This window comes from Prinia subflava, chromosome 18, assembly GCF_021018805.1.
Source record: "Prinia subflava isolate CZ2003 ecotype Zambia chromosome 18, Cam_Psub_1.2, whole genome shotgun sequence".
Lineage (NCBI taxonomy): Eukaryota > Metazoa > Chordata > Aves > Passeriformes > Cisticolidae > Prinia > Prinia subflava.
The window spans coordinates 1,396,850-1,410,746 of NC_086264.1; the positions used below are offsets into that span (position 1 = coordinate 1,396,850).

At 47.9% G+C, this 13,897-nt stretch overlaps 1 protein-coding gene across 1 annotated transcript in view; it reads left to right on the forward strand.

Moving 5' to 3' along the window:
* Positions 1-321: 321 nt before the first annotated feature.
* The window catches only part of ARSJ (arylsulfatase family member J), a 35,014-nt gene continuing 21,438 nt past the window's right edge, over positions 322-13,897 (forward strand). Inside the window, exon 1 of the mRNA XM_063415479.1 lies at positions 322-1,025. Coding sequence (XP_063271549.1) covers positions 658-1,025 — 368 coding nt within the window. The 5' untranslated portion in view covers positions 322-657. The remainder of the gene's footprint in view (positions 1,026-13,897) is intronic.

The following is a 13,897-nucleotide window of genomic DNA, read 5'->3' on the forward strand; positions in this document are numbered from 1 at the left end:
CGGAACGGGGGGGACGTGTCAGACCCCCTGGCTGTGGGGGGAGGCTGGGGCCGAGCGGGGTGGGGGCTTCTCCTCTGGGGTGAGAGGGGCGGGCGAGGGAGGGGAGGAGGTGCGGGCAGAGGGAGGAGAGGGAGAGGAAGAAAAGTTGCGGACGGGGCCGCCGGGGAGGAGCGGGGCTGCGGGCGCTGCCGGGGCCGGGCTGCCCCTGTCCTCCGGCGGGTCCGACACCGGCGGCCACCGGGGGCGGTGGCGAGGGCGGGCGGAGGGAGCGGGGCGGGAGCGGCGCGGCCCGGCGGGGGCGGGCGGGGGCGGGCGGGGGGCGGCCCGGCCCGGCCCGGGGCGCCCCGGCTCGCCCCGCCATGGGCAGCGGCCCCGGGACGGGCTGGCAGCGGCGCCCCGGCGCGGGGCCGGGGGCGGGCCGAGGGTGCTGTGACCCCCGGCGGGGCCCTGCCCACCCGCCCGGCTCCGGCACCGGCTCCAGCGGCTGAAGTTGCCCAAGTTGGAGTGACTGCGATGTCCCTCGCCCGGCGGGAGTTCTGACGGGCGCTGCCCGTCCCGAGGCCGCCTGGTTTTGTTGGGGTTTTGTGGGGGTTTTGTTGGGGTTTCCTTGGTTTGTTTCCTTCTCGGTGCTGTTTTTCCGCCCTCCCGCCGCGGTGGATGGCCCGCGGTGGGCGCCGCCGGCCGCGCCGCCCCAGCCCGGGGAGGATGGTGGCGGCGGCGCTGGCCGGGCTGTCCCTGCTCAGCCTCCTCACCTGCGGCTACCTGGCCTGGGGCAGCCGCCGGGGAGGGGCCGGGGAGCCGCCGGAGAACCTGCTGGGACAGGAGCCCGCGGCCGGCGCGCCCCGCTCGCAGCCGCACATCATCTTCATCCTGGCCGACGATCAGGGCTTCAGGGACGTGGGGTACCACGGCTCTGAGATCCGGACGCCCACGCTGGACAGGCTGGCTGCCGAAGGCGTCAAGCTGGAGAACTACTATGTCCAGCCCATGTGTACACCGTCCAGAAGCCAACTGATCACGGGAAAGTAAGTTTGCTGCTACTTCATCATTCACTCCTCCAGCCTAAACGCTGTGCGTGTTGGAAAGAGCACGGTGAACCTGGCAGGTTCGTGTCCGGGTTATCCTGTGCCTCTGTGGTTCCCTTGAAACCCTTGAGCGGAGCGGAGCTGTGGGAGTTTGAAATAGCGAAATGGAGCTGTCGCCGGGGAGGCAGCAGGGGTGAGCACCGCGGCTGCCCGGCGCTGCCGGAGCACGCTGTGCGTTCAGCAGCGCTGCCAGGCTGCTGCCTGTCGAGTGCCGCCGCTATTGCCGCTGTGCTGGGATTCCCAGGGGACTCAGAGGAGGCGTCACCTCAGGGAAATGCCAGCCCTGCGTTTTCTCCTCAGGGTTCACGGCAGTCGGGTCACAGGTCTCACTGCCGTTGTTTCGATGTGAGTTCTCTCCAAGGGTTATCCTGAATTTATGAGGTGGTTTCCCAGTGTGTCACGTGTGGATGGGCACAGGGAATTCAGGCTCTCTCAGCACCCTCACGACTGCGGCATCACTCTTGTCACTTCGCAGACAATTACAAACTTTACTGCTAAGCCACTCAAATAGGTGCCTCACCTAACTGGTAAAAGCCCTGGGTGGGTGTCATGTGCTTTGTCTTAAAGTTGTGTTATACTGTGGTCTGTTAACAAAATAATTACCCAACCTCAGGGCCTTCTTACATCAGAAGGTTAATGAGGATTAAGGGGTTTATGCATTTGAGTTTATGCATTTGAACTGCAGGGACAATTTCCAAATAGCTCCAAGTGTGGACACATTTACTCTGGAACAAAACTGCCTTGTTTCTGTTTAGTTTAACTCCCTTTGACAGGAACAGGGAACTCCTAAAAGAGCAAAACAAAATGAGAGGAAAAAAGTTTATTTTCTCCTTTCCCCAAGTATAAACAGGAACAAGGCCATGTTAATACTGCTGGTAAAAGAAACACATGTTAAATAAAACAAGCAACTGATCTGGTGTCTTACATCTCCATATGGTAGAGCTGGAGATAATTCCCAGTCTCGGTCTTTTTCCCAGACTTGCTGGACCAGGGTGATGTGCATGGAGAGCTGACACCTTATCTAGAGCAAGAATTCCACACAGGTCTCTGTTTTGGTTTTATTTTCACTTCTTTGTGCACAGTATGTCTCAGAAGTTATTTGGAGACACCTCTGGCTGATTCCCAGGAGCGGAGTTGCCCTGTGGCAGCTCAGGCAGCAGCTTTCAGGGGAACGTGTGCCAGGCCAGCGCTGAGTGCGCCGTGGTTGTCTGTAAGGGCCCGCAGCGGCCGCGGCCAGGAGCCCGCCAGCAGCACGCAGCCAGCAGCTCTGTGAGGATGAGGGCTCGGGAAGGGAGCTGCACAAAGGGAATGTCATGCACAGGAATGACTCATGCAGCAGCTGCAGCTACGGGATCAGCGGGTTCCAGTGGAACCAGGGTGCTGCTCTGGCTGCTGGAGGCTGCAGAGGTTGTCTAAACATGAAAAAATGCAAGTTAAGAATAACTGTAGCTCAGTTTAACTATTTGGATCGTTCTTTAAACACAGTAAAAGGTAGGCATGTTCTGAGGAGCCCTGCTCTTCTCATCGGCTTGCCAGGCAGAAATGTTCTGCAAGTCGGCCTGCTTTGGTTTTGGAAACTTTCATAGGAAAAAAGAAATTTGCTTATCCTTCATCTTTATTTTCTTAGTCTGCTGGTCTAAAGCCCTTAGAGCACTTTTTTAATGTTGTTGTACTTTAGGGAAAAAGGAGCTGTAGAAAGAGAGCTATTTGTCATGAGTGAGAAATCAGGGAGGGATTGGCGAGGGGTTAATATGCTGAGTAGAGTACTTAGGCAGGTTCAGAGAATTAGAATACTGTTTCCATTCTTGCTGAAGATAAAGGCTTTGATGACTGCTTTCAACGCCTTCTCAGAAGAGGTGTCTTAATTAAAGTGCCAGGATTTGGACACTTCAGGACAAGTGCTGTTATTTCTTGAGTTCTTAAATGTGTTAGTTCCAGGCTAAGACCTGCTCATCCTCTGAAGGATCACCTGGATGCTCCATGTCTCCCAATACACATCCAGCACTTAGTATAGTACCAAAGAAGAGTTTAGCTTGGAAGGGACCTTTAGAGGGTAACCCGGCCCAGCCCCCTGCCAGGCATGGACACCTTGAACTAGAACACGTTCCAAACGTTACCTGTTGGGTGAGTCAGATCCAGAGGGATTATGTAAATCAGAGTTGTGAGGGAGCACTGACTCAGGTTTCCAAGTGGAAATCAAATTTTGGAGCAGACTTTGAACAGCCCAAGTTCCTCACAGGTCTCCATGGTCTGTGTTAGTAGAGAGACTCCTCTTTTGGTGGCTGTCCTGTGTGTGAACTAGCATGGGGAAGGAGGCTGGAGGTGACATGCTAGAAGGGAGAGGCGGAATTAGTTTTTCCCCTGTGCTGTACCACAGTGTGGCAGCTGGTGACCTTGTCATCCTGACCATTTCTGAGTCCCTGTCTGCTTTTTCACACCCTGTGTGTGAGCATTTGGCTGCTTTCATTCCTTGCTTTCCCACAGTAGTGTCACTTTCCCCATTCACTCCATCCTAAACTGTTCTTTTAGGCCACTAGTAGGGCTGGCTTCCACAACTTTTTATTTTGGCTTTATTTCTGGGTGTGTGTGGGGGGTTGCAGCTGAGCTGAGCATCAGGAATGGAGAAGAAAGGCGTGAGCCAGTGGGCTGAGGGCCAGTGTGATGGGCTGGGGCCAGTGTGATGGGCTGGGGCCAGTGTGATGGGCTGGGGCCAGTGTGATGAGCTGGGGCCAGTGTGATGGGCTGGGGCCGTGCTGGGAGGTGAGGGAGCAGCTGTGGGGAGCAGCTGCACAGCTGGGATGGCAGCAGGGACCTGGGTGACAGGGTGTGCTCTGCCTTGGGCAGCTCTGGGACACTGCCGGCCTCTCCCGTGTCCCACAGCCCCACTAAACCTTCGGTCCTCACTGGGCTTGAGTGTGAGTGCCATCAGTTGTCTCCAGATGAATTGTTTTGTGTGATACAGTATTTTTTGTGGTTGTTTTCTTCTTGAAAGTAGCGGGCGTGCCTCAAAAACGAAACAATTTGAGCAGAATGGGGTACCTGGCTGGAAGCCTGTAAGCTTGGATGGACGTGTGGTGGGGTAGCTGCCCCAGTGGTATCTGCTGGGGCAATGCTTAATTTGGCAAAGGGATCTGACAGTTAATACTGACCAATAAGAATGATATGCTGTCAATGCTTGTGGCATTATTTAGATAGCTGCTTCCCCCTCTAGGTCCCAGTTTTCTGCTGACCATCAGACTTGTGGCCTGGGGACCACGTTGTGCACTGGAATCCATCTGGGCCACAGGAAGGTTCCTCATCTGGTCAGGAGCAGGGATGTCTCTTTGTGATGCACTGCTGGGTTTACAGATCAGTGAGAGTATGAACTCATTTTCTGAGTCATGGAAGCCCTGAACTAATCCCAGGAATGAGCTTTGCACTGTGGATGGAATGCAGAGATGGGAAATGCTGAAAGTCTGGGGAAATAAATCCTTTTTTTTCCCCGAGGATTAAATGGAATATTGAGAATTTGCTCATCCAAAGCAGATAGAAATAGATTGTATAACCAGTAAGCATAATCTGAGTGTTATTGTAATATAAGTAATTATATCTCTTATCTAACTCAGAAATGTCACACATTTATAAACACATATATATAGCTATATGTGTTAGGCATATGGCTCTGGGCATCCCTGTGTAGTGACACCTAGTTCAGCATTATGAATGACAATGTTTGAGCAAGCTAAGACTGATTTTGGCAAACAGGAGTGGGCTGAGCACTTGGAGCTGAAAGCAGTGTAGCTGACTTGCAGCAGACAGGGATTGCCGTGCCCTGGGGTGCGGGTTCCTGCTCAGCCCAGGGCCCTGCAGCCTTGACGGGGCCCTGGGAAGCATATATAGCACTCCATTAGATCTACTCCCTGCCCTGTAGTTAACAAAATACAGCGAGGGCTGCAGAGTAGCAGCCTTGAGCAGTACCAAGAGGTGAGCTGATACTTTATCTGCCCTGGAGTAAAGGACTTGGCAGTCAGCGGTCCCGAGTTTCATTCTGATCAGTGTTTCCATTAAGAACTGAGAGGATGAAATAAAACATTCTGATTAAATGTGCTTGTAAGGTAGGAGGGCCTGCCAGCATTAAGGGACTGTAGTGATACTGAAAATAATCTTGACAAATTAGATACATAATCTGAAAAAAGCAGAATTAAAGCCAGCAGTGATAGATAGAAGATACTCTGCTGAATTCCTGAAGCAGGAAGAGATTTAACAAGCTGAGGATGGTGATCAACTCCTTAGACAGTATTCCTTTAGAAAAGTAGCTGGAATTTCATGCACTGGTCAAAATGTCATGTTGCTACAAAAAAGGTGAACATCGCATGAGTTTGTGAGAGTGTGGGCCTGGTGGGTGTCTGAAGAGCCCTTCTTCTCCATGGCTGGAGCACTTTGCCCAGACTTGGGCATCATTCTCCAAGAGCAACGTGTGTTTCATTGGAGAGTGTCCAGAGGAGGGATTGATATCTCAGAGATAACTTGGGGGGAAGGATCAGAAGAAACGGAGCTGTTTAGTCTAAAGAAGAGAAAAATGGGAAGGGACGTGGTAGGTCTCCATTATTTTAAGAGCTATGCAGAGAAAGGGCATCGTGCGTGCTGTCAGGATGGGTGGTACAAGAAATGAGGGGCTTTCTGAGCAGGGACACCTCCAGGTGGATCAGGGGGAGAACCTGCAGTGTAAAGATTGTGCACCCCTGGAACAGCTGGCTTTGAGGAATGCTGGGCCTCTGCACCGGCAGTCATTAGGAACGACATGTCAGGAATGACATCGTAGCTGAGTCTGCTGGGGAAAAGGCTGAGCTGGTGGTGCCTGTACCAGCTCGGGTTCATCTGTGCCTCATTTGAGTACAGATTAATACAGAGGGCCTTCTGAGGGATGGTGTGAATAAAACACTACGAAATGCCAGAAACTATTCCAGCGTTCACTCTGAGACAAAATACTGTGTGAAAGTTTAATTTCAGTGTGCTCCTAGAAATTCCCATTTTCTGCATCCTCGTTTTCTCTGGAAATTTTCAAGATTTTTCCCCCTAGGCCTCATAACTCTTGGAGTATGTCATTGTTTATTTCTGCTGACTTCTTTCAGGACCGTTTGTGGGATGGCTGCCAAAGGTGTTGAGGTATCTTTTTCCATGTTCTTATGTCTTTCAATTAGGATGACATTGTCCATACATACACATATATGAGGCACACACAGAGAACAAGTAAATAATTAAATACAAGGACTTCCTTTTCTTTATTTTCTTCTTCCTCTGTTTGCTCTCCTCTGTTCTACAGAAGATTAGATCCAGGTACTGAGCTGCTCTGGGGTATTAAACTACAGGAGGCCTGTCCATATCACTGTAATTATTAATTGACAGCACAGAGCAGCATGTGGAGAACAGGGCTGGAAAGGAAGCTGCGTGCAAATAATCCAGATAAAAAGTAGCACACGCAGGAAGTGGCAAAGTGTAGGACAGGTTGTGATAACTTCTTCTTGCATCCCTTTCTGGCAGCCTCCAAGAATATTGTTTGATGGTCAAAGTCTGTTGTATGGAACAAACATCACTGCCTGACATCTGTGGAAATTGATTTTGGTTTTTCATTTTCTGATTTATACAAAGTACAGTAAGCTAAAGAAATATAGTTGGAAATAAATTTCGAAAATATGTGATTGTAAATTATCACTACTCCAAAGAGTTTGTTATAGGCTTTTATCCTGTGGTTCGGTTTTGTTGTGTGTTTCAACTGGAAGAGAGAAATTATATTCCATGGAAAAGTGAAGTTTAAAATAATTCAGGAATTTAGTTCTTCTAGCATTGCTCCTGATATGTGCTTTGTAACTGATGACACAAAGAGCTGCCTGTGACAAGAAATCGAGTGAGTGGTGGCAGTGGGCTCCTGTTCAGTTCTCCCTTTTCACTGTTACCCTTCCTCCAGGAGACCCTTTAAAGGAATCAAAATGGGCACCTGAGATGGGTGTCTGAAAATAAAACTGGAAATGAACAGATGGGGTCTGTTTTCTTGTCAAAGGATTAGACCAAATTAAATGCGACAAATTAAATTAGTGTTTTCACTAAAACACTTTATGTTTCACAGAAACATTTTCCAGATTAGTAAGCTGAAGGTCAGAAGTAGGGAAAAATCTGTGCACATTCTTTGTGTCTCTGTGACACTTGTGTGGGTGATAATGCCACACCCAGGGGTTTGTCTTCATAATTGTGTGTATCTTAGTTCAGGGTTTGAATTTCTAGTGCACTTTGGGTTTTAAGTCAATCTTTGAGATTTCCTGTCCCCCCCGTATTTTTTGCTTGGTTTTGTACTTGCTCACAGTCAGATGTTCTGTGCTGAGTTTGCTCCGTTCCAGAGTGTGTGTTCCAGAATGAGGGAGGTGATTTCAGCAGCTGGTTTTCAATTAGTATAAACAGCACAAGGCAGAGGAGGTGGTACCTGTGTGGGTGATCCTGTGTAGGGTGTGTTAGCTTTCTCTGTATCAGTGAGCAATTTGTCTAAGCTGCCCAATTGATTTGTTTTCTCCCTTCAAAGCCAGCAGAGCTGGCTGCTGACCTCAGCTTCTGTGTGTGTAAATTGGGAGGCTGGAATGCCAGAGCGAGAGTTCAGAAAAACCCGAGACACCCCTAATGGGTAACAAATGGGAAGCATTAATACTAAAGGTGTTTGAACCACTGAGGTTGGGCTAAAATAGCTCTGTGGTCTGTGATGAAATTGCAGAATTTTAAATGGGGAACTTCATTGTACGTGCTGGCTTACAATAAGAAAGCAGTTAAATATGTTCCATCGTTCTAGTTCAACTGCAGTTGTAATACGTTAATTAGTGCTGTCAGCTATCACCTACTTATTAATTCAGACTCTTATCAACGTATTATCAAACTCCAGGTTGGAGGGACAGGATGTTGCTGGAGTTGGAAAACAAATCTGGGATAATTAAGTACATTTTAATCTGCTTCAAACACAAAATTATCTTCTCAAATGCATCTCTGCAGATATTAGATAATAAGCATTGAAGTAGACGTTATTAACATCATAAGTATGTTGTGGCCCAGAGCCTTTATTTTCAACCTTGGGGCAGAAAATTCATGTATAGAAACCAGACCTATTCCTTATTTTTCTTACACTTGAACACGTGGTTAATGAGGATGTTGTGCCATGGCAGCCTTCTCCCTGTCATGGCACTCTGATTGTAAATGAGGATTCAAACTAAATTACTTTGGCTTTTAATTTCACTATTTTTTTTCTTTTTTAATTGAAATATTAATTCAGCTTTTTGGACTACATTTTAATTCCAGTGCATCCTCTTATCAGAATATTAGCTGTTTTCTAGCCAAATCTCTTATGTCCATTTTTTTGATTCAGTCTACTTTTATCTCCATTGATGCATTTTAAAGCATTCCTTCCCTGGAAGAGAATTTTCCCCCATTATGAGATAACATTATGTAATTTTTCTTAGCATTTATAGAACACAAGTGGGTACCAAAGGTACTGCTGTAGAGGCGATCTCTGTGATAATAACCTCTCACGAGAAATGAGTTCCCTTCTGTTTTGAAGAGGCAGAAAATTACAAATTTGAAGAAACAGTATAATTTGAGGAAAATGGGAAGCTGAAGGGAGAGGAGAAAATTAGTCTCAGGATAGGGAGAAGCAATGTAGTATCTTTAGACTAAATATACTCTAATAAATCCTCTGTTGCCTCACAAACTGTACCTCTCTGAATGTAATAAACTTTGTTAAACACTATTTACCACCACATTCTGTATACTCGGTTTTCGTTGTCACAGATCAGAGTTGATAAAGTCACAGAAAACTGGGGACCTCTGGAGGTTACTGAACGAGGGCTCCTGCCAGCTTCTATCACACAGCAGGGACACCCTGACTTCTGAAACTCTTCTTTATTGTTTGTTTCCTCGTGGAAATAAAAATATATTGCCAAGTGTTCAGGAAATTGGAATCTTGACTGTTAGGGAGTTCCCAAACTTCATCTTGTTGTCAATTTTAGTAAAGAAAAATCCTTTGTGAACTTTTTAATATTTAATTTTTTTTTTTTCTTCTATAGGGCTGGCTGATGTAATTAGGGGCTTGTTAATGACCTCAGCCTAGTGGCAGCTCCTTCCTTAATTGTTCCATGGTCCCATTTTCAAGAGCCTTCAGAGGAAGCTATTTCAGTCTGTTTGCTGCTTTTCTTAAGAGCAGATTTTTTTTTACTGTTGTACATACTTGACTACCATTGTTCCACGTTAATTCTGATTTGCAGTCTGTTTAATTCTTGACTCTTAAATTATTTTATGGTTTTGACTTGTCACAAAAAAATTCTTGGTGGAGGGTAACAACTTACCTCTGTGGTGTTTCTCCTCCTGTAGGAGTACTCTAGGCAAAAAATGAAGTTTTTGCTGCTTGGTTTATGGCCCTCTCCATTCTTACCAGCTTCAGTTTTCATGTTTCCTACTAAATGTGATCTGGAAGTGCACTGGGGTTTAATAGCCTGAATTTCAGCTGTTACCTCCTACAATGCCTTGTCTTTACCAGGAAACTCATTTAGTGGGATTTTATATATACGTGTGTGTGTGTGCGTGGCTTTTCCTGGCAAATCCTTTTGAATCTGAAAACCTGGAACGTCAAGATGATTCTTACTGTTCAGCCTGCATCCTCCATGTATCTGAGTCACACCTGCCCGCTTTGGTAACAAAACATTAATTTTGTTACCCCTAACCATGGTGAGTCACAGTAATGCAAAATGAAATTGGTGAGCTCCTCTGCTTTGCTTTTCTTTATAAACAAGATACAGCCTGAGATATCTTCAAAGAAAAAAAAACAGAGTGGAGTCTTTCTGTATTAAATGATTTCAGGTCATAGTTGGGTTTTGGGGTACTTGGGGGACATTCCTGCTCCTTAATAAATTATTGATTTGCATAATAAATGTATTTGGGGTCAGAAGCAGAAGGAACAACTCAAGCAGCCAAGATTTTGCTTCCTGCCCTTGTGATCGCTCACCCAGGTGTGTTTGGCAGCCCTTCCTGTGGGGCGAGGGTGCTCATCGCCCAAGGGGAACGTGGGGAGCGATCCCTTTCCTCCGCAGGGGGAGCGATCCCTTTCCTCCCCAGGGGAACGATCCCTTTCCTCCCCAGGGGAACGATCCCTTTCCTCCCCAGGGGAGCGATCCCTTTCCTCCCCAGGGGAGCGATCCCTTTCCTCCGCAGGGGAACGATCCCTTTCCTCCGCAGGGGAATGATCCCTTTCCTCCCCAGGGGGAGCGATCCCTTTCCTCCCCAGGGGGAGCGATCCCTTTCCTCCGCAGGGGAACGATCCCTTTCCTCTCCAGAGGGAGCGATCCCTTTCCTCCCCAGGGGAACGATCCCTTTCCTCCCCAGGGGAACGATCCCTTTCCTCTCCAGAGGGAGCGATCCCTTTCCTCCCCAGGGGAACGATCCCTTTCCTCCCCAGGGGAACGATCCCTTTCCTCCGCAGGGGAACGATCCCTTTCCTCCCCATGGGGAGCGATCCCTTTCCTCCCCAGGGGAACGATCCCTTTCCTCCCCAGGGGAACGATCCCTTTCCTCCGCAGGGGAACGATCCCTTTCCTCCCCATGGGGAGCGATCCCTTTCCTCCCCAGGGGAACGATCCCTTTCCTCCGCAGGGGAACGATCCCTCTCCTCCCCAGGGGAGCGATCCCTTTCCTCTCCAGAGGGAGCGATCCCTTTCCTCCGCAGGGGAACGATCCCTTTCCTCCCCAGGGGAGCGATCCCTTTCCTCCGCAGGGGAACGATCCCTTTCCTCCCCAGGGGAGCGATCCCTTTCCTCCGCAGGGGAACGATCCCTTTCCTCCCCAGGGGAACGATCCCTCTCCTCCCCAGGGGGAGCGATCCCTTTCCTCCCCAGTTAACCCGGAGCAGGCTGTTGCCTGGTTTGTGTTTCTCTGGTAATGTAGGTGTGTGTTTTAGAAAATGAGAGTATTTATTAACCTGACCTGGTTGCCAGTTCCTTCTGCAACCTCCCATCCTTCGAGGGGAAAACCACAGGAAATTATTCTCTCCGTAGTAATACTGGTGCTCTGTGCACCCCTCCCCTCCCGTCCTGCAGGACACCTCCCTGACCTTTTCCACACTATCCCCAGAAAACACTCAAGCCTTTCAGGTCATTCCAGAATTAGTTTTAAACATTTGCAGCCTCCCAGACCACTTCCAGGCTTTTCTGGATAGCAGCCCACCGGGATGTCCTTTTGGAGTCTTCTCTCTGCTTCCAAGGCCAATCAATTTGGCTGCCAGACTTAGATCCATTATCTTCATTTTCCTCATTATCCTGTCTCCGGCACCAAGCAGAGGAAGAGCCAATCCAAGTCTTCTCCACACGAATGAATTGTCTCACCCTGTCCTTCAGTTCTCTAATTCTTCAGGTATTTTTTGACTGGAGTGCAGATTGATGTGTCTTTCAGATAGAATCAGAATTTATGTTCCTGTTAATCAGTTACTGGCATGCATAAAGCTTTGTATGCATTAAGAAATAATATTTATACTTTCCTTAGCAGTGTTTTAAAGCTGGATTAATTATAGCTGATCACAGTTGTAAATACTCTTCAAAGGGTATAAAAGGTGATACTTGCACAGTTCTGAAATTAATTTGAAACAGTTAAAAAGCCTGCTGTCAAAGGAGATTATCTAATAAATGTTTGATTTTGTACCATGTAGCTTTCCATCAGCATTGCATTTTAAAACTGGAAGAGAAAAGGTGATACTATCAGGGAGGAGAAGGAACTTTGCAAAGGTTCTGCTACTCCCAGGAGTGTTTGGAAACGAAAACAAACCTAAGGCTCTTGGAAGGAGTTCAGGGATTTCTAATTAGATATGACATGATATGATAAGTGATGTGATATGATATATGGGCAAGATTATTCACCTTTTAAATTCACCCTTCCGTATTCAAACCCAAGCGCTCTTCCCCGGTTTCCTCCAAGGAATTCGGTTCTGTGCTGCTGCCAGCCTGCCCTGGCGGAGCAGGGGGATGTGTCACGGGGGCTTTGGGGGCTCTGTGGGCACAGGGGGTTTCCAGGAGAGCGCTGCTCCCTGTGTGCCCGTGGTGTCCTCAGCTCCTCGTCCTGTCTGTGTCCGGGGGTCCCAGCTGCACCCGCTGCCTGCTGCCCTCGGGACGGTTCCCCCCGGCCACTCAGCTGGCTGCCTTGCTGCTGGGCACTGCAGGAGGCAGCCAACAAACTGGCATCCCTTGCTTGGCGGCCACAGGAAATAAAAGAAAACAAAGCTTTAGGAAATCCTAATAAATTACTGTGTCTGTCCTTCTTCAGGAAATCATTTAAAAATACTGTTTAAATATGTGGGAATAACTTGTTCCTAAAAACTTTCAACAGAGATTTCCATATTTTCCCCAGGCAATCCTAGCTGTAATTTGGGTTATATAACTTTTAAACTGTCTAACTTCCATCTCTCCTCCCGCAGTTTAAGCCTCTGATCTCTTGGCGATTTTCAGCTGAAGAACTTACTTTGCTACAAAAGGTGATAAATCTCCTGTACATCTGAGTCTGTTATCACATCTCTGCTCTTCCCTTCTCCAGCCCGAGTAAATCCAGTTTTTTCCATCTTTCCACACAGATCTTGGTCTCTATACCTTTGATGGCTCTCAATGTACTCCTCTGGACTTTTTATATCTGGGCCTATTTTTCATTGAAAAGTGTCATCCGGAACAGGACACAATGTTCCAGTAAAAGCTTGACCAGTCCTGCCTTGATATCTTCTTCTCAGTCCCAAAGTTACTAAAACACTTTCACAGTTGAGTAACTGGGAGGCAGCACATCAACTCTTTACTGGCATGAATTTACCTCAGTGGAAAATCTGGGCAAAGCGTCTGTTTATCAGCGTGTTTGAGGCTTTTCCGCTGCTGATGGGTAGGAAATGTCACAAGAACAACAGATCTTGTACTATTTTTACCAGTTCAGCTGTGCCGTGCCAATTAAAGCAAGCTGATCGTCCTTATGGGCTCGTTGCTGTGAGAACTCCCCCGCGCTGTGCGGCGCAGGGCGAGGGCCGCTCGAGCCACCCTGTCCGTGGTGGGACAAGAGCCACGCTGGAGCTCTGTCCCCTGTCCCAGCGTTTGGACACAAAGCAAAGGCGTTTGCTTCTCCTCTGACGGGCCTGGGAAAGCTGTGCTTTACTGCCTCACTTGAGCAGTGTGGCGTGTTTCCCTAAGCCCTCGTGTCGGTCCCCATAAAACAAAGCGTTTTTCCTCAGCACCAAGTGGTTGCTGGCTCACCCAGCAAGCCCCAGGTCCTCTTTTCTGCAGGAAACTTCAGTGCCGTTGATTATTGCACCCCAAAAGCACTGCCCTGTGCTTATTGTAAGTGAATTGCCTCCTGTTCAGTTTAGGTTACTCCTCTAATTCAATTTCCTTTTGAATCTCAGCTCTCCAACAGGCACTGCAGCAGTCTGATGAGTGCAAATTTACAGTCTGAACAGGTTGTGGAATTTAATCTGTATGAATTTCACCTTAAACATATATTCATAACCCCTATGAAAATAATCACTCAAAATGTAATTAACCCAATTGCTTTTTCTAATTCCTCACAGATGTACTTTAAGAATGAAAAAGCCTGCAGCTTAAATATATTTATTCCAAATTTTTCATTTTACAACTTGAATTTGTCAAATCAGTTTTCAGGATTAGTTAAAGAAATCATATGGGCATATCATCAAATGGTTTGGGTTAAAAGGTCCATGGGCAGGGACATCTCCCACTATCAGGTTACTCCAAGCTTTGTCTTTCACGAGTTGCAAAGGATGAAGTTGCTGG